This window comes from Lissotriton helveticus, chromosome 3_1 (assembly GCF_964261635.1).
Source record: "Lissotriton helveticus chromosome 3_1, aLisHel1.1, whole genome shotgun sequence".
Classification (NCBI taxonomy): domain Eukaryota; kingdom Metazoa; phylum Chordata; class Amphibia; order Caudata; family Salamandridae; genus Lissotriton; species Lissotriton helveticus.
This window is the reverse complement of record NC_136061.1, coordinates 1826641766-1826667723: the sequence shown is the minus strand read 5'-3', so window position 1 is coordinate 1826667723 and position 25958 is coordinate 1826641766. Positions and strand designations below refer to the sequence as shown.

The 25958-nt window shown below is 48.4% G+C and overlaps 1 protein-coding gene across 2 annotated transcripts in view; it reads left to right on the top strand.

The window, feature by feature from the left end:
* SYT8 (synaptotagmin 8) overlaps nt 1-25958 on the top strand; it is a 259634-nt gene that overhangs the window by 133459 nt on the left and 100217 nt on the right. For both annotated transcript variants that reach the window (XM_078682752.1, XM_078682751.1), the window contains exons 3-4: nt 14391-14554; nt 16516-16611. In XM_078682752.1, the coding sequence (XP_078538878.1) occupies nt 14391-14554; nt 16516-16611 (260 nt within the window). The remainder of the gene's footprint in view (nt 1-14390; nt 14555-16515; nt 16612-25958) is intronic.

Below are 25958 nucleotides of genomic sequence, written 5' to 3'. Positions count from 1 at the left end.
AGGAAGGTTGAACCTGAAATTGCAGGACAAAAGGGAGCAGACGTCTTTCCTGTTTTGTTCAGCCAGAACCCATAGTAGAAGTGTGACACTGTTTGACCAGAAGCGGCGTTGTCCTTGTGGCTTTCCTGCATGAGGATCAACCAGGCGAGGCAGGAGCCGTGAACTGAGAAAGGAGAAGGGATGAAGGGGATGGAGTGTCCGGTAGCATGTGGGAGCAACCCACATATCCAGCAGTTCGTGGCATTTTCAGCAAGGTTGTGCTGGTGCAACAGTTGTACGAAGGAATTGTTCCAGAACTCCTTACGCCTTTCTCGGAGCTGAGGTGAAAGGGTGATCAGGTGGTGCTCTTTCATGGTGGTTGGCTGGACAGTGGTTGGCAACATCTGGTGAGCGGGTGTGCTTTCCTCCAAGATCCAGAAGGAAGTCATGAGGAGGAGGCAAAAGAGGAAGACAATGAAGAAAGCGATTGTCTTTGATTTGTGCAAATTATCAGTCTTTGGGTTCCTGTAGCGGGTATTTCCTGTTGCTTCCGACGTCTTCTTATCTGGCGCTTCCATCATCTTCTTATCTGGCGCTTCCATCATCTTCATCTTCAAGGTGCTCGGTAGTGGGCAGAACCACAGACTTTGTTTAGCTTCTCTCCGGGTAACCCTTGGTTGCTTCGGGTCACCGTTCTGAGATTTTTAACTTAGTCAGTGGCCTACTTAGCCGAAGCTCCCTCCTTTCGACGCAGGAAATACCCTTCTCGGGAAGGCACAGTGGGATCAGAGTGTTTTGCAAGTTCAAGTGCCTCGGTATCAGGATAGCAGTTCAGTGATGGTCGGTCTTTGTTCAGGAGCTCTTCTTGGGTGCTGACGTTGTCTGTCGTGGCCAGGGTCGAGGAAACCTTCTTGCAGTGGTGTGCGTGCAGCCAGTTCTTCTTCCCCTCCACTCGAAGAGCCATCCGAGTGGTGATCAGTACTTGCCAGGGGCCCGTCCACCGGGGTTCCAGACTCTTCGCTCCTTGAAAGTTCCGGATTAGGACGTAGTCTCCCGGTTGGATATCGTGACCGGGACCCCTGGAAGCATCGGGGATGGCCTGCTGCACCTGTTGATGAATGACAGACAACGTTTTAGTTAATTTGTATAAATAATCTGACAGCAGGACGTCGGGGACGTCGTGAATGGAGGTCGGTTTGGGGGCAGTCCAGAGGTTCATAGGCCGCCCAAACACAACTTCGTAGGGGGTCAAGTGGTGCTTAGTGGGAGTGGAGCGCATCGATAGTAATGCCAGTGGAAGGGCATCTGGCCACTTAAGTCCTGTGGTGGCCACTATTTTTGACAGTTTCAGTTTCAGTGTAGCGTTGTGTCGTTCAACCAGGCCAGCGGATTGGGGGTGGAAGACTGCATGGAACCTCTGTTTTACCCCCAACCCCTTCAGGATTAATTGGATAACTTCAGCTGTGAAGTGGGGGCCATTGTCGCTCCATAAAATTCGACAAAGGCCGTAGCGAGGGAAAAACTCCTTCAGTAGTACTTTGGCAGTAGTCATGGCAGTGTTATCTCGGGTCGGATAGGCTTCCACCCATTTGCTGAAGGCACATACAATGACTAATACGTACTTCAAGCCTTAGCACCTCTCTAATTGGATGTAATCCATCTGGAGGACCTCAAATGGGTGGTCGGGGATCCCAAACCCTCCCCGGGGTACCACAGTTCCTTTCCCGGGGTTGTGTTGTAGGCAGATAAGGCACTGCTGGACTAGGCGTTTGGCCGAGTCGGGGATCTTGTTGTTGTGCCAGACTTTGGAAATGAGTTCAATCATGGGGGCAGAGCCTATGTGTGCAGGGGAGTGTGCCATTGTCAGTATGGGGATCAAATATGCATCAGGCAGCAACCATTTGTTCGTGTCCTTTGTCCGCCAGCAGCCTTCATCGTCCCTTAGACCCACCCGCTCCCACTCAGTCAGTTCGTGTGGTGTGCTGGCCGATTGGATGTCCCTGATCGTTTCCCTAGCGTCGGTCCATTTTTCTGCTTGTGACCTGGTCACATACATGCGTGTCGTTGTCCTATTCTCAGCTGTGGTTCGGGCAGTGATGTCGGCTAGTGCGTTTCCCTGTCCAACTAAATCTGTCACTTTCTTGTGTGCCTGGCATTTGATCACTGCTAATTGTTTGGGGAGAAGAACTGCTTCAATCAGGGCAGAGACTAAATCTCCGTGAAGGATGGGCGTACCGTGGGACGTCAGGAATCCCCTTTCCCTCCACAGGAGCCCAAAATGATGAACCACCCCGAAGGCGTACTGGCTGTCCGTGTAAATGTTTGCCGTGGTTCCTGCCGCTATGATACATGCTCGTGTGAGGGCAATTAGTTCTGCTGCCTGTGCGGATCGTTGTGTGATGCGAGCTGTTTCAACTACTGTTCGAGCTGTCGTCACCGCATAGGCAGCAGAAGTGGTGCCGTCTGGGAGTTTGATACAAGGGCCATCTACCCATAGTTCTCCATCAGGATCTGTAAAAGCAATGTCTCGGAGGTCAATTCTACTCCTAGTCTGTTCGTCCGTGAGGGTCACACAGTCGTGTATAGGGGGCACATCGGGGTCATTTTTGGGCAAGGGTAACAGTGTAGCAGGATTCAATGTCGTGCATCTCTTCAGGGTGATGTGGGGTGCAAGTAGAGTCAATTCATACCCTGTCAGTCGTGCACTAGTCAGGTGTTGAGTCTTGGTCTGGTTCAAAAGGGAGTCAACTGCATGGGGCACTAATACCGTGAGAGAGTTCGAAAGCACAATTCCCTCACTCTGGCGGATAGAGACAGCAGCAGCGGCTACTGCTCGAAGGCAGGCAGGTAGAGCTCTGGTGACTGGATCAAGAGTGGCAGAGAAGTAGGCACAAGGGCGTTGTTTGGCGCCGATGGGCTGAGTTAGAACAGACAATGCGCATCCCTCCCTTTCGTGAGTGAAGAGGGAGAAGGGCTTGGAGTAATCTGGTGTTCCTAGAACGGGTGCCGAGCAAAGGGCATCCCGCAACTCCTTAAAGGATGCTTGGCATTCGGGAGTCCAAGGGAGTGGGAACGGAACATCTTTGGCCAACAGGGAAAGTAGGGGTTTTATAATGGGACTGAAATTTGGTAACCATTGTCGGCAGAAAGAAGTAAGGCCCACTAATGAACGGACTTTCTTCTGTGTTTTTGGAATGGGGGTGTCTAGGATGGTTTGGATTCGGTCGGGCGTAAGTTTCCTCCCTTCTTTGGACAGGAGATGGCCTAGGTATGTTACTTGGGGCTGGCAGAACTGCAGTTTCTTTTTGGAGACTTTGTGGCCATTCTCCGCAAGAAAGTGCAAGAGTTGGATAGTGGCTGTGATTGCAAGTGGAGTGGTGTCGGCCGCCAAAAGGATATCATCAACATATTGGATCAACACCACTCCATCTGGTAGCTGGACGGCGTCCAGCTGTCTTTTGAGGGCCTGGCTGTAAATGCTGGGACTTTCAGTGTAGCCCTGGGGGGCTCTACAAAATCGGTATGAACGGTTTTTTAAAGTGAAGCCGAAGAGATAACGGCTGTCTGGATGGATGGGGATAGAGAAAAATGCATTTTTAAGATCAATAACGGTGAAGGTGGTGGCAGTGGACGGGATGAGAGTCAGAATGGTGGCGATGTCTGAGACTACGGGGTACTGTGGCACCACCACTTTGTTGACTTCTCGCAGGTCGATGATGAAGCGGTACGCTTTCTCATCTCCCTCACCTTGCTTCTTAACAATGGGTAGGATAGGGCTATTGCAGACATTACTAACCACTTCCTCTACCACTCCTGCTTCTACCAAGGACTGAATAATCGCTACCAATGCCTTCTCGCCTTCGGGCGATATCCGGTACTGTGGGAGTTTCGGGAGTATTGCATCTGGTCGAACAGTTATGTGTACAGGATCGATCATCATTCGTCCTACATCCGAGTCGTTTCTGGCCCATAGGTACAGGGGTAGGGTATCGAGCAAGGATAGGTCAGCATCTGCTATGGTGTACATATGTCGTGCGGGGTAGGGTCTGGACATGCTCGGGTTGTCGTACAGGATGACTCGGACTCCATCCGGGGAACACCTAATAGTAGCGCGGAAATGTTTCAGTAAATCAATACCCATAATGGCGTCAGGGGAGTTGGAGGAGAGCAGAAACGTGGTGTCAGTGGGATTGTTTCCTAGGTCAAAGGAGATAGGTACAGACAGGGGATTAGTGGAGGGCGTTCCATCGAAACCTATCGAGGTAATGTGTGAGCCAGACAAGGGTGCCCTTGGAATCAGTCGTTTTGATAATACACTACGTGTCGCTCCAGTGTCTACCAAAAATGGAGACTTTGTACCCAGGACCTTAGCAATGACGTAAGGACCTTGCTGGTCAACACAGAGCTCGACTGGATCCCTCCCTTGCCCCTGGCAGTCCTATGCAGAGTCGTGAGCATTGCTGCAGTCGGACTGTTGGCCCTGATTCTGTCGGGGGCGGTCAAATGTGTTTGGTCTGCCAGGTCGGTCATTGGTGGTGTCGCGGGTCTGCCCTAGCCTCTGCCCTCCAGTTTTGGGGCCATTTGCCATGTCCCTAGTCTCTTTATTTTTAATCAGTTCTCGAAGGGCCGGGCATTGGGACTTCCAATGTCCAAATTCTTTGCAAAATGCACACTGGTTCTCATCGAGGTCGGTTCGTGGAGCACCAGGTGTGGGGTTGCAGTCTCTAGGGGGCGAATTCCTAGGGGCATTCGACTGGTAGTTTCCCCTATACCGTTCCCTTCCTGTAGTCACTTCATGTAATTGAGCAATCATCACTCGTTCCTTTAAGTCCTTTTTCTTTTTCTCATTCGCCCTCTCGTTCTCGTTCTTTTGGTGTTCATAATACTGAGCCATCTGAAGGATAGCTGCAGGTTTGGAGGCTCCCCAACTACTCTCACTCGTCTGTAACTTTTGGGAGACCTCTTGCGATAGCCCCTTTACGTAGTTTTGCACAAATAGGTGTTGTCCGGTTGCGGTGGTCATGTCTTGGCCACTGTAGTCGGAGAAAACCGTCTCAAATCGGGAGAAGTATTCTGATACGTCCTCCTGAGGTTTCTGGCGGCAAGCCGTGACTACCGACCAGTCTACCTTCTTTTCTGGGATCAACGTCTTTAGCTTCTGCACTATTTTGTCGGGGAGTTCCAGTATGTCTTTTACAAGTTTCTTTCCGGGCTCTCGCTGCCCATCTAGTTCAGTGAGTTGTTTCCAGGTGTGTCCGAACAGATCTGTGTGGTTGGCTTTCCGGATTTGCTTCCACACATCAGCCGGTAGACACAACCCGAAAAACAAATCAATGTCCGATAGAGTCATTATGGTTGAGCCCAAGGCTGTGCCTAGTTCGGTATAAAATGCTGTAGGGTTCTTTCTAAAATCGGGCAGGGTTTGCCTGAAAGTTAAAATATCTTGCCGATCCCATGGTTGGTAAACCCAGTTGTACACAACCCTCCCTTTTGCATCTGCGTGGTTGATATCATCGTTTGTTCCCTGACCTCTTGGGGGAACCCAGTAGGGGGTGGCTTCTCTGATAGGCATCATAGTGTTGGCTGCTTCTAATGAGGGCTCAATCGTCTCAGGGACTGTGATCTTGACCTCTGGTTTCTGTTCCGCGAGGTGGCGGAAAACCTCAAGCGTTTGCATGAAGAGGTCCGCCACATCGCTTTCAGTCCCATCTCCAACATCGACCCTTCTATATAGAGCCGTTAGTTTAGCAGGACCCTTATTCTGGTACCTATCCTCATAGGCGTTCAGGGTGTGGTAGCTGAACCGTAAAATGAAATGCCGTCTGCGACTACCGGCATGTGAATTGTGCATATTCATCGCATACTCTTCGCTCTCCTTCCGTTCTACCAGGGTCTTTGCTATCTGGTCGATTCCAACCCGCTCATCTTTGCTCAACCTATTTGGTCTGGCTGTTAGCTGTTTGCCAGTCTCGAGTTCATCTGGTGTTGTTACCAATGCGGCCGGTGCAAAGGCCGTAAGAGCCGGGGCACTAGCGCTAGAGTCACCCACGCCTGCACTTTGAACTGGTGAGTGTTGTGCTAGAGGTTGGCAGGGAGCATATGGAGGAGGCATGTAGATAATTGGAGGACCGAGCAGTAACTCGTCATTTGCCCGCTGTTTGGAGGGCATCTCCGGGTAGAGCGTAGGGGTGGTCCTGACAGGGCATTGGCCTGCCAGTCCTGATTCTTGTGTTTGTTTAGCTTCCTCTCTTCTTCTTATTTCTTCATCTAGTTCTTTTGCGGCCAGATGGGCTGCTTTTCGTAATTCTTTCACTGTTTTTGCTTCTTCTCTTTTCCTTCGCTGTTCTGCTTCTTTGCGCCACATGCCAATACTATCGAGCATAGTGGGCGTTACCTTATTTATTTTTACAGCTGCTTCTAGTGTTTTTATTTTATTTTCATCAAAAGAACCTATCAGTGGCCACTGACTTTCAGGATCCTTTTTTGTATATTTATGCCATAATTTACTATAAGCTATAGCGACTAGTCCTTGCTTAGTAAACATGTCCTTATTAGGGGTGCCTTCCAGTGGAGCTGGATGGTTCATCTCTAATAAGCGGTCCGGGTTGACCCAACTATTAACCAATGGGGAGAAGATAGGCATGACGGATTACAATGGGGGGCAAAAGCCTGCACTACCTATCTTTTCACTACTTGCAAAGACTGGACAGAATATTCTATTCTACGCTGTTTGCAAATAGAGAATACCTCCAGAAAGAACCAATTCCAAACAGTCAATGTTTGGACAAACAATCAATCAATGAGGAACGAAATAGGCACGACGTGTTAAAGGTTTGCGTTACCTACCCTTCACTATCTGCAAAGGGAGAGAGAATATTCCTATTCTTCACCGTTTGCAGGCAGAGAAGATCCTTAAGAGAACCAACTTCGAACAATTCAATGCTCGATTCAAACAATCAATCAATGGGGAGAAAAAATAGGCACGGCAGATTACAATGGGGGACAAAAGTCCGCGTTACCTATCCTTCACTATCTGCAAAGACTAAACAGAGTATGGCGACTCTGTGCTTGTTTGCAAATAGAGAATCTCTCAGAAACAATCAATAAGTAATACTAGTATTTTCAAACAATCAATCAATCAATTTCGCAATTTGTCGTGTGTCACGACCTTACCCGGACCGCATGGACAGTTTCTCGTCTTCCGCTTCCAGCGCCCGATCGTCCTCTACTCTCTGTTGCTATCGCAGCACTCCTGGTGGTTCCCAGTCAGGACCGTAGATCACTCGGGAGAGGTCTGCTCGGAATCAGTGAAGTTCAGATGATCGGCTGTCAGACGAGGGTCTATTGGACAGGAGCTCTCCCGATCGTTGCAGTCGTTCACTCTGTCGTCGGGACCTCTCCCACTGGATCCACGTGTCGCTGATGGGCCCCGCGTTTGGGACGGCAATTGATAAAGATCAATTCAAAATGGTCAGGCGATTTCAGTTGATGTTTCCTAAGTTAAATTTGCCCGGCGTAAAAACGCCTCTAATACCATACGAAGTTATTCAATAAAGAGGCAGGCGCTGGAGACAGGAAGACAGGAAACAAGTTTTATTCCGACGGAGTAGAACACATCAGATCGGACAACAAGGTATCGTCTCGAGGTGCTCTCTCAGCCTCTTTGAGACCTGGTCTTTTCTACACTGGTTTAAGACATGTGAACGTTCTTTATTACAACAAGGGCATTGTGAAGTATGAGAACGACATCCCCGGCACCCCCCCAGTTCCGGCCCATTCCAACACATGACAACAGTAGAGGCCCTTTCCCCTCATATGATTGGGATAGGGCTATCACGCAGCTGAGTGTTCTGCCGATTCCTACGGAATGTGTGCGCCTGATCGAATCTCAGGGGGTGGGGAGGTCATGATCAATAGTGGCTCCTTTCAGGAGAGGCGAGTGCATACAGTAGTGGGCAATAAACTGTATCCTCAGGCTAAAGGATGACCAGCGGTTCGTACAGGCAGTCGGGCTCAGAGGAAGGGGTCATCAAAGGAGGGGTATTCATGGACGGAAAGGAGGTGTTGGTCAGGCGCGGGATGTGATTCCCTGAGACAGAGTCATGGGAGGGGAGGGTTCATGACTTGTGCATGTGAGTGCGGGGGCAGCCAGGGTGCGCGGGGAAGGCTTGCAAGGTTCAGGGAAGTGTGCTGACGGGCGATCGTGAACAGGGAGACCATGGTACCTAAAATGGCTGTCGTGTATGCTCATACGTGAGTCTGCAAGATGGCGTAGATGATGTTCAGTACACAAACTAAAATTCCACACCGGGCCAGGACAGCGTGCACCCTTTGCAACCTGGTAGCTGTTTGCTTGTTATTTGTGTTAATGATCGTCGATTTTTGCAGTTTTTGGCAGTCTTTGCTCTATTATAGCCAGGAACTTAACGTATCTACAGTTCAGTTTGGTATTTGAAGGATTGAAGCAGGCGAGCACCGCTTGCCTTCGTGTGGTAGTCCCTATCTGCTTAAACTGATCCTTTAAGAGCTGTTGGCGGGCTTGTCGAAGCTCTTCGCAGAGGCAGGTCATATGAAGTATGTCTCCTTTTCCTAGGTTGCAAAGTGGGCAGGCTTCTTGGCTGTTGTTTCTGAGCCATGGTGGAATATGTTCTCTGCTGGGCAGCACCCCCTAGTCTGTGTTTCAAGAACTTCAGTTTGATGGTTTTTGAATAGCCCTGGCTGAAGTATGCTTGTGGTGTCAGTGTTTTGTACGTATTTAATGTCATCCAAGCGTGGTTTCTTTTTGTAAAGGCCGCCTTGTTCTCTACTAAGGAAAGATGTCTTACGCTTTTCCAGACTAGTTTTTTGAACGGGTTGTGCCCGAGTTGCATATCCCAGATCGCAGATGCCTTGACGGCCCAAATGTCGCCTTCAGGTAGGAGTGTGCCTGAGATACATCCCTGCTTTGTATATCACGTCACAACAGTGAATTTAGTGTGTCGATTGTGGCAGAGCGGAGTTTATGGCAACAAATGATGTAAGCTCCCTGTCTGGCGAGGTCCTGTCTTTGCAAGCCGAACTCCAGCCTTAATTGTGCGGGCGAGGTGTAGGGCGGGAGCGAAAACATTGTTCTGTATGCTTTTGCCTGGATGATGTCTAGGTTCCTGGAATCTCTTCCTCGTAGTGCCTCGTTCCGTAGGAAATAGAGGGGAGTAACTTAGCCTGAATGACTTTCAAGTAAGGTGTCAAAGTTGGCCCTGAAAGTTGATTGGCTACGTTTTTCAGTGTGACGGCAATCAGAGCTCCTCTTCTTTTTGTTTCCTGCAGCTGCTGGGCAAATTAACTTTCGCTGTCAAAAATGACTCCCAGGTATTTGTATTCTTGAGATGGCTCTATTTTCCGGCCGCCCAGGAACCACGACTTCTGATGTTTGTTCCTGTTGTTAATGGACATTGTGCGTGTTTTGCTCAGGTTTAATTTTAAGTTGTTTTGCATTGCATAGCTGTGCATTTCAATCAGTAGCTTCTGTAAACCAGTATGTGTATGGCTGAGAAGTACGGCGTCATCCGCGTATAGTAGATTGCTTAGAGTTTTTCCTCCCAGCCTCGGGGAGTGGGAGTTGCATGAGTTGAGTTTATTTATTTATTTTATTTACGTAATTTTTATAGCGCAACAAATACCCTGGGGTGTCTTGGCGCTGTGGAACTACTGGGTCAGCCATCCTCTTACTGGTTAAACAACCATGTTTTTAAAAGCCTGCGGAAGCTCATCAAGTTCAGGGCAATTTTGATGGCAAGTGGCAAAAGATTCCAAAGTTTTGGAGTGGCCACAAGGAAACGCCTGTCTCCCCAGGTGGCCGTTCTTGTACGTGGCACAGGGAGGAGACTGGTGTTGGCCAATCTTAATTGCCTTCTGGGAGTATACAGCTGAAAGGCTTCGGTCAAGAACCTGGGTCCTATGCCATGTACTGCCTTATATGCAATGCAGAGGGCCTTAAATTTAATGCGGCTCTCAACTCTCAGCCAATGTAGCTGACGAATGCCAAGAGTGGTGGATTTGTGGCGAGGAATGTTTAGGAGGATCCTAGCAGCCGCATTCTGGATGGATTGCAGCTTAGTTATGACACGCTTCTGGGTGTGAAGAAAGAGAGCGTTCCCATAATCTATTTTAGAGAAGACTAAGGTGGAGACCAGAGTCTTCCCGGCTGAGGGGGGGAGGTAAGGTAGTAATTTCTTAATTTTTTTCAAAATAAAGAATGATGACGAGACAACCTTGTTAGTGTGGAGGTCAAAAGCCAGCTTGCTGTCAAAAATCACTCCCAGATTTCTGGCTTTTTCCACTGGGACAGGTGGATGGCCGAGCTTTTCCGGCCACCAGCTAGGGGACCATTCAGGGGAGAGTTTTCCGAAGGTCATAATCTCGGTCTTATCCGAGTTGAGCCTAAGACAATTCGAGGCCATCCAGGTACTGACCTCAAGCATAGCTCTCTGGAAGTTGGCTGCCACAGTGAGGCCGTCCCTGTGGATACCCAGAACCAGCTGGGTATCATCTGCGTAAGATGTAAGCCGTACCCCATGGGCCTTTATTACCCTCGCTAAGTCCGCTACATAGATGTTGAATAGCATAGGACTTAGCGAGGAGCCTTGTGGGACTCCACAAGGGAGTGCAGAGATAGGAGAGTAGAAATCTCCCAGCCTCACTGTCTGGGTACGGTTTGCCAGGAAAGATGAAATGAGATCCCTGGCCGAACCGTTAATCCCCAGGGCTGTGACACGGTCGACTAGAGTGACATGGTCGACCGTGTCAAAGGCCGCTGACAAATCCAAAAGGATGAGGACAGCCGCCCCTCCCTGATCCATGATCGCCCTGATCTCATCAGAGGCCTTTATCAAGGCGGTCTCTGTTCCATGCCCTTTCCTAAAACCAAACTGCGTTTCATCGAGAAGTTGGTGGGTCTCGACGAACTCTGAGAGCTGTCTATTCATCAGGAATTCGCATACTTTGGCAGGAAAGGGCAGACACGCAATGGGCCTATAACTGGCGACAGCTGTAGGGTCTAGGGAAGGTTTTTTTAAAAGGGGTTTTATCACAGCCTTCTTCCATATACTGGGAAATTGGCCTGTCTGGAATGCAGTATTACAGATCTCCATGAGGGGGCGTGAGATCACTTCTGTGAGTTTTGGCATCACAGAAGGAGGGCACGGGTCCAGAGGGGAGCCCGATTTGATGGTGAAAATGAGTTTAGTAACATCATCATGTGAGGCAGGTGAGAAACATGAAAAGGACTCATGATTGTGATGGGAAAGTACTTCTTTCACAGTACCACCTCTGTGTTCAGTTTTGATATCCCCTTCAAATGAAGCATAAATATTTGCCACCTTTGTAGTAAAGAAAGTGGATAATTCATTACAGAAGGTCTGTGAGGGCTCGACTCCAGGGCCAGAGGGGGGGATGGACAGAGTCGTGACAACAGAGAACAGCTCTCTAGCGGAGTTAGCAGCGGTCTCAATTTGCGCCGAGAAGAAAGCCGTTTTTCGAGCCATAACCGCCTTTTTATAAATCATAAGGGCATCTTTATAAATTTGTCTGGCTATAGGGCAATAGGCTTTCCTCCAGCGCCTTTCTAGATTCCTACAGTATTGGCGATGAAGTCTAAGATCTTCATTATACCAGGCAGCCGAAGGAGATGCTCTGTTAGGTCTCGTGAGTTTCTCTGGGGCCACTAGATCGGCGGCACTACGGATCCAATCCTGGAAATCAGAGGCTGATAGTGGAGGAGTATATCCTCCCTGAGGACAGGAGGAGACCAGGGAATCTAGCATCTGAGGGATGTCTGCGTTTTTCCAAGCACGAGTACCCACCCTAATTCGGGGCCTGGGAAGTTGGCTTGATAGATCCGCCATGAATAGGTTGAACAGTATCGGGGCGAGCACGCACCCCTGTTTGAGGCCTTTGGTGGTGCGGACTTTGGATGACAGATGGGTGCCGCTTCCTAGCTTCACCTGCACCCAGGTGTCAGAGTGGAGAAGCTCCAACATGTTTAAGATCGGTTGCGGTATACCCCATTGTGCTAGTTTCCCCCAAAGCCTGCCTCTCTCGATGTTATCGAATGCAGCACTAAAGTCGATGTAACACAGGTGCAGTGGCAATTTTTTGTTTTCGCTGCATTTATAATCAGAGATATAGCCAGAATATTGGTAGCTGTTCCTGTATTTTTACGAAAGCCAGTCTGGTTCAATGGTATGATTTGATTTGAGTCTGTCCATGACACGATCTCCTCTAAGATGCTTCCCGCGAAGTATTTTGCCTCGTTGTCGATGAGGGCTACTAGGCGGTAATTGTTGGGATCCATTTTATCGCCTCTTTTTATGTATGGGGACGATTGTCGACCCTCTCCAGGACTCTGGAATTCTATTTAGGAGTCTTATTTCCATAAATAGTGGTTGCAGGATGGTCGCCCATTTTGTGTTATTTTCCTTAAACAGGGCTCCATGAATAGGTTATCACCATGTAGTGAGATGTCACCATATATAGGGTAATCGAGAGATGTAATGTACCTCATTTTGTTTACCCCATGACCCATTAAAGAAAATCTTGCTATGGAAAAAACCCAGAGGTTACATGTATATCAAGAGTTTAGATTCAGAGGCATCTAAGGTATAGTACTCAGGCCTTTCTCATGTGTACGAAGTTTGTTCTTTCTGGAATTTCTCAGTATTTAGGATGTTCCATTATTGATTGATTGAGTGTTTCATTTCATTTGACATATCATCGTAGGTTGTCACGCGCACTAGGCATTCACCTGATGGTTGTTTTGTGAGATGCAAGGAGAGTTTTACCATTTCTGTCGCTCTCTTTTCTTGTAACCTCTGTCTTGAGGTATCCATTCTGTGCCATAAACCAGAGGTCCAAAAACAGAAGTTGTTGTGGGTAAAATTCAAGTGTGGGCCACAGTCAATGATTCACCTGATGAATTCCCAAGCTCATGTTTCATTACCTCTCCGTGTAATGAAGATGCCATCTATATACTGTTATTAAGGACTAATGGAAGTGTAGTATAAGTTGATCTCTGAATAGATCTGTGCTTGTTCAAACCTATACATATAGATATTTGTCACACTTGCGGCAAAGGCTTTCCCCACGGCAGTACATATTACCTGAAGGTAAAGTTGATCTTTATATTGAATTTTTTTTCCAGCATGACTATTGCAACACATTACATGTTGAAGTCAGTGGGGGTGATTCAATTTTGTTGTGCCTCTGCCTGAAACTGATGTTTACTGACAATGTATATTTTTGAGGGATGATCATGTACAGAGCTTCTACGTGGAGTTTAATTAATAGATTAGTGGCTACATCAAATACTTGATCTTTCAAATTATTTAGGACATCTTTTATGTCTTTAAGATATGATGGCACTTTTCGGACACTTTATTTTGTTTCATTTTCTTTCTCTTCATATTGTCTTCTTATTTATTTATTTATTTATTTAGTTGAAAAGTTTTATATAGCGCTGGCTAGACCCGAGGTATCAGAGCGCTTTACATGAGGACGAGCATTGTTTCAGAGCATATTCTGTTTCCATCATTTGTCATTCACTCCCCTACTTTATTTTCTCTTCTCCTCTCGTCGTCAATCTCTTCCTTGCCTTCCCATCCTTTTATATTTAACCTGCACTTCTTCAATCTCAATTTTTGCTTGTCTCTTCTTTTCCCTTCTCTGTTCTTTTTTCTCCTTCTCTATTATCTTTTTCTCCTTCTCTATTATCTCTTTTCTTTTCTTTCATTGTTCTTCTTCTTTATTCTCTTATCCCTCTTTTCTTCTCATTATTTCAACTCACGTCCTTGTCTCCTCTATCTCTTCTGCATACTCACTCATCACATTCATTTTTACCCTCTTCTCACTTTAACCAATTCCCACTATTTTCTGTCCCTTCTATCCTCCTCTTGTTCTGCTGCTCCACTGTCCCGTCACACTTCTCCTCTCTTTTCCACTCCACTCTCTCCTCTCACTTTTCTTTTCTTTTCTCGCCACTCACTTTTTTGTCTTTTCTCTCTCTCTGCCTGATCTTCTCCAAACTCCCTCCTTTTGCTCTTCACCTCCCTCTTTCCTCTCTTTCACCTCTTATTCTTCTCCTCACTCTTACTGGTTACTCTTCTGCTCACCTAATCCTGTCATTGTTCCCCTTGATCGCTCCTCTCGCTCTGTCCTCTCACTGCTTGTCCTTCTCCTCTCTTGCTCGTCACTCTTCTTCTTTCTCCTTGATCGCTCCTCTCACTTTCCCCTCTGTATCACCTCGTCACTCTCTGTAGTTGCTCTTCTGCTCACTCTTGTTAATGTTTTCCTTTATTGTGCCTCTTGCTCTTCTGACTGTCTCCCCTCTTGTACCTCCTCTCACACTCTAATTACTCCTCGTCCTTCTTGCCCACCAGTACCACAATGGGCTCTGATTGCGATAGCGGCGGCAGCAGGCCTGCTCATCCTGCTCTGCGTCATCTGTATCATGGTGAAGTGCTGCTGCCGCAAGAAGAAGACGGGCAAGAACAAAGACAGGATCAACTTGGGGAGCGTCAATGGAACCACCACAGCCAGCCTGGTGAGTCCCAGAGTATTTGTCAACCCTAAATTCCACCCCCTACCCTCTCCTAGGGATCCTATTATTTCAAAATTTTATAGATTATGACAAAATTAAACTGTGAACCAAGATCAGTCTCAATCTCACAATAAATTAGGGGCACATGAAATTTAGAGGTACGAAGCCCTTGTAACAGTGAGCATCGACACACTATATTGTATCACAATTTTTCCTTAAGATAGAAACCTTTCACCAAAAATGTTAACTATTTGGTAATTTGAAAAACAATGCAATACAATAGGATCCCAAATAATGACACATGTCAAAATCCTAATTGAGCGCACGTAAAGTTGTGCAATTATTTGCCCAGCGTAATATTAAAAAGAAAACACATTTTCTATCAAAATTTGTTGTTATGTGTACAGTTTTACCTCCTAAGTTTGTGCTATGATCTCTATTCAGGTATGTTTTACTGGTGATCGTGGTTTGCTTATGGGCAAGTGTAGGGAAGGGCGAGTCACTAGACAAGAAAGTAACATTGATCCTGCACACATGAATTCATGTGCTAAGCAACATAAAGTGCTTACAAATGACAAATATGTCAAGTTCTCCCTTTGTGAATGCTTGTGGTCACTTCCCACCCCATGAATAACATCAGACCTCTTGGTCAGCACCAGAAATACGAGAGCAATTAATTTGTCTCTGGTGAATTGTTAACAGATTGAAATTAAGATCTGTTGCTCATAGAAGGCAATAGCTTCTGGCAGCATATATTTGAACCTGAGAAATGTAAGGTTCCCAGTGGGATCATCAGAGAGTTTACCTTTGCAGGCTTCATGAAGCTGGCATGTTCCTTCAGCGGGTGACTGCTGCTCATGGAAGCTTTTCCGTTAACAAAGGGTCAAGGGCTTGAGTCAAAGTGGGTGCTTTGTAAGCATGTGCTGTTCTATTTTTCGATCTTTTATTCACATTACATTAGCTCCTGAATGCACACAAAGCAGATGACTTTAATGAAGCAACCAAGCTTGTTTTCAAATTCTCAAAATATTTGTTGGTATGAAATCAACCAGGTGGATTTGGGATTAGTCGTATTGTGTGACAATGTACGTGTCAAGATTTACAGTGAAAGACCGTGTTTGTCGTCACTGAAAGATCGTGTGATCTCATGATCTGTTGGATCCAGTGAAGTGTGGGTCTTCACTCGCAGGCTACATGATCTCTTGGTTCAATAGACTGGCACAGTGTGGCTCGCCAATCACAGATCATGCGAGGTTGTGATGGCTCATGATCGAATGCAGTGTGGTTCATAATTCCCAGACCATGAGATATCATGTCCTTATGGCTATTGGTGCTGGAGACTGTAGGTCGGCCCTCACAGAGCATGTGATCTACAAGAATAGGGGGTCCCATTATGTGAAGAAGTGCGGCTCAAATGGTTAGAGCGGCAGACCCTGATGCAGAGGTCTGGCCCGGGACCAGGGTTCAATACCCGCCTTGGTGGGTCTTGGGCTCAATTTCCTCGGACCTGACAATTCTCGCCTCGGTGCCTAATTCTAATCATGGGTCCCACTCTGCGACTCTGGGCAATAGCTTGCTTAATCTCCACAACGGCCCCAAAAGCGCTGGGATGCCTGGTTTCACCCTGGGGGTGCCCAGGAGTGGACACTCACAGGGAAAACCAGGAAGGGTTCCTAAGCGGTATACGGACAGCGCCGGGACACTACCTCAGGGAAGTAGCTATGCGCTCTATAAATACCGGTACATTATAGTGTACTCATAGACCCTGTGATCATCTGGTTTGATTGGTCTGGTGCAGTGTGGATCACTTATCATGGCTCATGCGAAGTTCTGGTCTCTTGGCTCATCATTGATGTCCGTGTGAGTCACCTCTCGCAGACCAGGTGATTCACTGTCATTAGGGGTTCCAGTTATAACTCACAAACCATGTGATCTCTCGTTCTTTCCCATCTCTCTCGTCACAGGTGCAGCCGGACATGGATGATCTGGATGACAGAGTTAATAGCACGGAGAGGGGAAGCTTGCAGTACGCTCTGGAGTACAATTTTCTCAAGCAAGAGGTATGGCTGTGTGCATGGGAGGAAGTGTGTTTCTCTGGCATGTCGAAAGTCCTCATCATCTCATCTTTTCATGTTAGCTCTCAGAAATGTTCTGTGTAGGGTGCGGAGTGCCCAAGGCTTGCTCTTCTGTATGTGAATGGGAGAGCGGTCACTGAATGACGTAGGGTGTGGATGCCCTGAGGTCCCGGGTCTGACTAAAAAGTGTTTTTCTGAACATCCCGAGGACTTAAATATCAGGAACTTTGGGACTAATGTATTATTCCCATTTACAAACCAGGTATGTGCAATTTGAACACTGTCTGGTTTTCAAATGGGAATGCTATTAGCGATGCATCCAAAAAAGATTGTTGCACCAGGCGCCACCAAGGCTAAAGCCAGCCCTGTCCACTATCATGACTTGTGAAAGCTGAGATGGAGGACTGCAAGTCTCCATCCCTGCATTAGCTTTCACAAATACTTTTTTTTTTATTAAACTCAACCAGTGCCCTTTTAAAGGATAGGTCCTGCCTTTAAAAAAATGTTTCCTGTTTGACAATAGTTCAGAATCAGCAGGCAGTGGTCCTCTGAATCACCTACCTGCTCTTTCTGAGGCTGTTGTCAGTTCCAGTGGGACAGCTCCACTTTGTGAATCATTTACCATGCCAACACGAGGGTCGGTAAATGACCAATGGTTTATAATGGCAATTGCAGAAAGCATATCTTCCCTCTTTACATTTAGGAACAGTTATAGAATTGGCACTAACTTTGATGTATAAAATGTTTTAAAAACATTTAGCACACACTGCGAGACACAGAGCATCGACGTACCGGATAATATCTAATGAGAAGGAGTCGAGCTTTCCTGGTTGCTCCTATTGGATATTTTTCTACTTAAATAAGAGGATTCAATGTTTCAACATGATTATTTTAATGTGTATCTTTTCTTGAATACATTTCACAAAGATGATTTTCCCATACTTCTTATGGCAGAGGCGTTTTATGTGTTTGAGGTACATTTGGCTCGTGTTAGACCTGGCACCATTGGCATGCGTCTCCCTTCCATTTTTTTGCTGGTGCCTCATGTGTTTTTGCTGGTGTTAGATGCTTTGGGCACTGTGCCACTGCTGTCCAGTGCCACAGTGCAAGTGATCCCTATTGTAAATAAATGTATTAATTGGTGATTCCATGATTGACTGTTTGGTTTACTGTCAGACCCTAGTACAGTGCACCAGGGGTGCCCAGGGCTTGTAATCCAAATGCTGCTAGTGGGCCTGCAGCACTGGTTGTGCCACCCACAGAAGCAGCCTTGTAAAATGTGTCTAAGGTCTGCCATTGCAGAGCCTGTGTGAAGTCTGGTACTGTCATGCTGACTGGGCAAGTGCACCCACTTGCCAGTCCCTAAAACTTCCCTTTTCTTCATATCAGTCACTCCTATGGTACGCCCAAGGGCAGGGTGCATTGTAAGTATAAGGTAGGACATGCCCTGGTGTGTGTGGCATGTCCTAATAGTGAATTACAGCCATTTTCGTGTTTCACCATTGCAAGGCTACCTGTTCTCCATAGGCCAGAATGGGCTGTTAGAATTGTTATATTTTATAATCCTAACTGACTCGGAGAACATGGTAGACATTCGAGTTTAGTATGTCTGAACTCAGAATAATAAAATACATCTTTTAGTTAAGTTGGTTTTAATATTCTGTGTTTGAAAATACCAATTTTAGGAAGTAGGTATTTTCTTGCCTAACCTTTCAAGCCTGCCTCTGGTAGGTTGTGTATTCCTTTGTCTGGAGTTTGTGAGTGACAGGGCTGAGGGGTTCCAGGAGACAGGCTGGGGCAGCCCAGTGGTGAATAGAGAGATTTGCATCTAGATGGGAGGGAGGAGTTGCAGCTGGGACCTGAATAGGGCTGGGCCTTTCCTCTATACTGCTGGCTCCACCTCCTGTGGTGTTTCTGATGTCTCTGCCCTGCACACTGAAAGAAGAGAAGGAATCCTGTCAACCGAGTGCTCCAGGGCTGTGCCTTCCCTCCCCTGTGCTGGCTCCACCTCCTGTGGGGCGGCTGTTGTCTCTGCCCTGCACAGTGAATAGAAGGAAGGAGCCTTGTAAACAAATTGCTCAGAAACTGGTTTGGACTAGGCAAAGGCCCCTCTCCCCTCAGAGAACAAAGGATTTGGGGATATACATATTGGGACCCTGATCCCATGAAATTAGATCACTTTTGGACTACAAGAAGAAACCATTACTGAGGAGAGGAACCTGAAAAACTTGAGAGAGACTATCCCTAAGCTGAAGTGCTGCTTGGGGGATTGGCCTGCAGTGGTTGCCTGACTGCCAAAGGAAGGAGAAAGAACTTTGTGTGCTTTATTTTCAACTTGTGAAGGATCTCCAAGGGCTTGGAACAGAGCTTGTCTCCTGCTGAAGGCTCAGGGACAACAGGCTTCACCCACCAGCTCCCCAAGAGTCTTCCTGAAGTGCCTGCAGCTGTGCTGGACTTTGTGGGGGATTTGCCTGTCGCAGGGATCTGGAAGGGTGACTCAAGATCAAGAAGCGCGTCGCCGAACTGCCACTTCACAACACAAAGCGCCCCGCATCACCGGAGAAGAGAAGCGAGGTCGCAGCAGACACATCGCCGGGAAGCGTTTCGCAGGAGAGAAGGATCAACGTCGCATCAGACGCCGCCGCATCTCTGAGAAGCGTGTCGCAGGGCCTGTCGCGGCTCATCGCTGGAGAAGAGGATCGACGTCGCAGCAGACGCTGCCGCATCACTATGAAGAGTGTCGCTGGGCCTGTCGCGGCTCGCATCGTTGTGGAAGCAACTCGCATTGCCAGGGGAGAGGATTGACGTCGCCGCAGACGCCGCCGCATCACCGCGAAGCTTGTCGCAGGGCCAGTTGCGGCTCACATCTTGTATAGTATCTTGCATCGCTGGAGAAGTGGATCGACATCGCAGCAGACGCCGCCGCATCACCGGGAAGCGTTGTCTTTATTTCTATGCCGCATTTCCATCTCTGCAACATTACTTGTTGTGGAAGCGCAACGCATCGTAAGGTACATTGACGGAAAGTGTCGCATCTTAAGAACTGAACTTAACTAAGCTAACACTACCATCTTAAAGTACAGTATTGTGGATTTTTGTCGTTTTTTTGTCTTGTGGTAACTCTACATGAAGTATACTTATTCTCTGTCGTGTACATTTGTAGTGTTGTCACTGGGTTACTGTATGTGGTCACAAATGCTTTACACACTGCCTCTGAGATAAGCCTGTCTGCTCATGCCAAGCTACCAAGGAGGTGAGCAGGGGTTATTTTAGGAGTGTACCCCCTTAACTGACTAGGGGCAAGGTTCCCTATTTGACACAAGTACCTACCTGTGCCAACTAGAGACCCCCAAATCTAACATTGGTGGTCAATGTTGAGGATTCTGGACTTGCATTTGTGACTCATGTAAAGTGATTGGTGAACACTTCTTAGTGAGTGCAGCCCAAACGCAACCACATACGTTTGGTAGATTCCTTTTTGGGATTTTCTATTTTTGAAACATGCCAAATTCAACTGTCATGGAGAAAGCAGCATCCATAGCATCTGTTGATCTTGATTGGGAAGAGGAGAGACTAGAGTGATACACCTTAAAACAGCTTAAGCATTTCTGCAGAAGAGTCAAAGTTTCTATGACCAGTATCTCCAGAAAGGAGGAGTTGCAAAAGGCGCTGAGGGCCTGGTTTGAAGCAAGGAATACCCCTGAGGAAGGGGCTGTGAATGCAGATGAGTAGCTGCAGGGCTATTGGGTCCAGGGGGGAAGAAGGTAGCCTCCCCAACAGTTAGCAGTGTTTCTGCCAGAGGACTGTCTCCAGCAGAGCTTGAGGACAGGAAAGAGAGCAGGATGCATGAAATGAAGCTGAGCAAGCTCAAGTTGAATGGGCACTTAAAATTTGAAATGCAAACTAGAACATTAGCCATAGAGGAAAAGAAAATGGAGTTTGAACATGAAAAGGTTGTGAGGGAGTTGGAATTGAAGGCCAAGAGCTTAGAGATTACTCCCTCTGGTGGCAGCACACCGTCAGTGCCTGTGGAAGCTAGAGTATATAGTCCCAAAGATGTGGTGAAAGAGTTTTATAAAAATGATGATATTGGGCAGCGGTCAGAGCCTATGAGGTGGCCATGTTTTTCCACCGGTTCCCTGAGAGAGATTGGGGAGCGGGGTTGTGGGGAAGGTTCCTTAGTGAGGGGCGGGATACACTGTTAGACTTGCCTTCTGAAGTCCACAATTCATACAGCCACATGAAGGATGCGTTAATGTTTAGGTATGGTTTGACCCTTGAACTCTATAGGCAGAGGTTCAGGTCTTGTAAGAAGATAGAGAACAGTACCTGGGTTGAATATGTCACTTTCTTTTGCAGAGCACTGGATGGTTGGGTAAAGGGCAGCAAAGTTAATGATTTTCAAGGTCTCTTTGATTTGATTGCATGGAAGCACATGTCTAATAATTGTTTTCCTGAGCTGTGCCAGCACCTGATTGATAGCAAGCTGACTAACCCTATGAAGCTTGCTGAGGAGGCGGACCGCTGGGTGAGCACCCGGGTCGAAAATGGTCACATGGGAGACTCAGCCAAAGGTGGGCAGGGTCCCCAGTAGAAGAGTGTGGGGACAAGGGTAAACAGCAGGAGTTCCACAAAGGGCCCCAAAGTAGTCCCCAAGGGAACCAAGGGAAAGGTTCCCACCCTTCCCTGGAGAGAAAGGAAGGGGTCCCGACAGGTAGTTCTGTTCCACAGGGGCCCCAGAAATGTTACAAATGTGGTGACCTGGGTCACAAGGCGAGTGATCCCAGGTGCCGCCTATTTGGAAAAGCAGCACCCACTGGTGCTCCACCCCAGCAGATGGCTAGTGTAGCCTTGAGGGAGGAGATTGATGTACAAGGTGGGTGGGGTCCCGCACAGATGACCCTTGTCTCTTTAGGAGACTGTGAGGTGGTCTCAGAAACTCAGCTGCCCAGGAACACTAAGAAATATGGGCAGTGGGTGACCATCAATGGCCAAAAGGTGGAGGCTCTTAGAGATACAGGAGCCAGTGTGACAGCTGTCAGGTGTCACCTGGTGTCTCAAGAGCAGATTGTCCCTCATGCATTCTGCCGAGTTGTTGCCGCCGACAACACAGAGAGCCATTGCCCAATGGCTCAGGTTCCCTTTGAGTGTGGGGGGGTCTCTGGTACTCTTCAGGTAGCTGTGAGGCCCGCCATGCCTGTTGAATGTTTGTTGGGGAACGATTTGGAGAGCCCCCTTTGGGAAAAGGTGAAGAAGAGTACTCACTTGAAGATGGTGGGTCTGCCCGACTAAGCGTGCGTGACCACCCGGTCAATGGCAGTAAGTAGGGGTGCTCAAGAAGACCTGGAGCCTGAGAGGGAGACCCAGGAACCTGCCTTAGAGAGAAGTGGCGGGGGTGCAGGAAACCGGCCCCCAAGGTTCCCACAGCCCAGGAGGAGGTAGACCCTGAGGGTAATGCCCTAGAGCCTACCGGGGAGCAAGTAGCCGAACTGGGGGACCCGCCTGAGCTGACCCATTGGCAGCAAGAAGGAGGCCCCTCCAGGGAAGAATTCTGCCGGGAGCAGAGAGAATGCCCTTCTCTTGAGGGCTTGCAGCAACAGGCTGTAAGCCAGGCAGCAGTTGATCAGTCAGGATCACATTGGATCTACTGGGAGAATGGTCTCCTGTATAGTGAGCCTAAGGTTGCTGAACCTGGGTCAGCCCGTGTGCTGGTGGTACCCCAGAAGTTCAGAGCCTTCCTACTGGGGCTGGCTCATGATGTGCCATTAGCAGGACATTTGGGGCAGAACAAGACTTTTGAGAGGAATGTATGACGTTACAACGCATGCTTTTACCACGCATGCTGTTACAACGCAGCTTTTACTACGCATACCATTACAACGCATTACACTTGGGGGTGTTGGATAGTGAATAGTTTAATTTACTATTCCAACTCCAGTCCCAGTGGACACTAGGGAAGGTGTTGGATAGTAAATTAAATGCATTCCCTATCCTAGAGCGCCCCCCAGTGTAATGCGTTGTAATGGTATGCGTAGTAAAACCTGCGTTGTAACAGCACTGCGTTGTAATAGTTGCGTTGTAATGGTTGTAAACCTTTGAGAGGCTTGTCACCCACTTTCATTGGCCCCAAATGCGCAAGAGTTCAGACACTCATTACAGGACCTGTCAGACTTGCCAGGCAAGTGGAAAGAGTGGGAGGAAGCACACGGCTCCTCTCCAGCCAATCCCTGTAATCAGTACCCCATTTGAGCGGGTGGGGATTGACATTGCGGGACCACTGGACACCCCAAGACAGCCATGGGCAACAGGTTCATCCTAGTCTTGGTGGACGATGCCACCCGGTACCCGGAAGCCATTCCTCTGAGGACAGTGATGGTCCCCGTGGTGGGACGAGCACTGTTTGGAATTTTCTCACGAGTAGGATTCCCTCGCGAGGTAGAGTTTGACCGGGGAACCAACTTAATTTCCAAGTATATGAAGTTCCTGTGGCAGGAGTGTGGTGTAACTTACAAGTTCACCACTCCTTACCACCCCCAAGGAAACGGGTTGCTTGAAAGGTTCAACCGGACCCTTAAAGGCATGATAATGGGTCTTGAGGAACCCATGAGGCGTAAGTGGGTCGTCCTCTTACCATGCCTGCTCTTTGCATACCGGGAGGTGTCACAGAAATCTCTAGGGTTCAGTCCCTTTCAGCTTCTCTATGGACACCCGGTCAGAGGACCTCTGAGTCTGGTCAAAGAAGGCTGGGCGCAATCTCCCAGGAAACCTCCCCAGGATGTATATAGCTACATGCTGGGCTTCAGGAACCAGACTAGGTGTTTCAGGCAACTTGCTGAGGCGAATTTGGAAGCCAGCCAGGAGGAGATGAAGCGCTGGTATGACCAGAATGCCACTCTGGTAGAGCTTCAACCTGGACAGAAGGTGTGGGTCATGGCCCCAGTGGAACCCTGTGCGCTCTAGGATAAGTGGACCGGACCATTTGAGGTTGTGGAGCGCAAGAGTCCAGTTACCTTCTTGGTGGACTTGCGGTCTCCCAGGAACCCATTGAGGGTCCTGCATGTCAACCGCCTTAAGCCCCACTTAGAGATGTCTGAAGTGGGCATGCTCTTAGCAACAGATGCTGGAATGGAGGAGGAGACTGAGCCTCTTCCTGACCTCTTGTCTGCAACAGAGCAAGATGGGTCAGTGGATGGTGTTAACCTCTCTTCCACCCTGACCCCTGAGCAACAGGATGACTGCCCCTAGTAGCTGGGACAGTTTTCTGATCTGTTCTCCCTAGTACCTGGTGTCACAGATTGGTGCGTCCATGATGTGGACACAGGAGACAGCTTACCTGTGAAACACAAGTCTTATTTATTTATTTATTTTATTTTATTTGCAAAGTTTTATATAGCGCTGGCTAGACCCGGAGGTATCAGAGCGCTTTATATGAGGATCAGCAAGTTACAGGATACATAGTTATATCAGTTGAATCAGCGAGTTACAGGTTACATAGTTACAACCGTTTGAATCAAAGAATCACAGAGGGAGGGGGAGTGAAGGAGACAGGAACGGGGAGAAGAGGAAAACAATGTCAGATGACCGGCTGGGTAGGTGACTGCCAAGAGGCCAGACTCCTCTATTGCTGTGTAGTACAGCTCCATTGGGCATCGGCCAAGGTTGCTCGGGCTCCGTTTTAGGTAAGAACAGTTTTGGTATCCACCCAGGGGGCGTCGTCATAGTTCCATCGAAGGGGAAGGGAAAGAGACATAGACGGAGAGACAAAGAAAAAAAAATGTCCAGTGACCGGCTGGGTAGGTGACGGCCAAGGGGCCAGACCCCTCTATAGCTGCATAGGACAGCTCCACCGGGCATCAGCCAAGGTTGCTCGGTCTCTGCGGTAGGTACAAACAGAGTAGCTATCCACCCAGGGGGCGTCGTCATTGTTCCATCAAAGGGGGAGAGAAGGAGACACATAACAGGGAGACGAGGAAAAACAATGTCAGATGACCGGCTGGGTAGGTGACCGCCAAGGGGCCAGACTCCTCTATAGCTGCATAGGACAGCTCCACCGGGCGTCCGCCAAGGTTGCTCAGGCTCCGTGGTAGGTGCGAACAGTTTTGTAATTTACATCAGTTGAATCGGCGAGTTACAGGTTACATAGTTAGATCAGTTTGAATCAAAGGATCAACAGAGGGAGGAGGAAGGGGAGGGTAGGAGACACAAACGGGGAGATGAGGAAAAGAATGTCAGAAGATCAGCTGTGTAGGTGACGGCCAAATAGGTGCTGGAGAATAGTTACATGAGTTACAAAAGCATAGCATAAACATAGGGTGGAGGGGGTAAAAAATACAACAGGGAGATGAGGAAAAACAGTGTCCGACGTCCGGCAGGGTAGGTGACGGCCGAGGGGTGAACCCAAGCCAAACTCCTCTTTAGCTGCATAGGGCAGCTCCACCGGTCATCGGCCAAAGGTTGCTCGGGCACTGCAGTACATGCAGGAGGTTCTATATTCTGCCTAGGGGGGCAAGGTAACTGACAGGGTTAGGGCTTGCTTCAAAGAGGAGGTCTCAAAGATGCTTTTTCTTGGGGTGATTGAGTCCTCTAGCCGTCCTTGGGCCAGCCCAGTGGTCTTGGTCCCAAAGGCTGCAGCGCCGGGTGCCACACTCGAACTCCGGTTCTGTGTGGACTACAGAGGGCTCAATTCAGTCACGAAGACTGACGCACACCCCATCCCCAGAGCTGATGAGCTCATTGATCGGCTAGGGGCTGCACGGTACCTCAGCACGTTTGATTTGACGTCTGGGTACTGACAGATCGCCTTGACTGATGGGGCAAAGGAGAGGTCAGCATTCTCTACACCAGATAGGCATTTCCAGTTCCATGTTATGCCCTTTGGGATGAAGAATGCCCCTGCCACCTTTCAGAGGTTGGTCAACCAGGTGTTGGTTGGACTGGATACGTTCAGTGCCACCTACCTGGATGACATCGCAGTGTGCAGTGCCAGTTGGGAGGAACATCTGCACCACCTCTGGGAAGTGTTGTTGGCACTGCGGAAGGCAGGCTTCGCGATCAAGGTGAGTAAGTGCCAGATTGGGCAGGGTTCTGTGGTGTACTTGGGACACCAAGTTGGGAGCGGACAGGTGGCACCCCTGCAACCCAAGATTGAAACCATCCTGGCTTCGGAGCCCCCCAAAACCCAGACAGAGGTGAGGGCCTTTTTAGGACTCTCAGGGTATTAAAGGAGGTTTGTCAAGGGGTATGGCAACATTGTTGCCCCCTTGACAGAGCTGACTTCTAGGAAGCAGCCCAGTAAAGTGATTTGGACTGACACCTGTCAGAAAGCTTTTGAG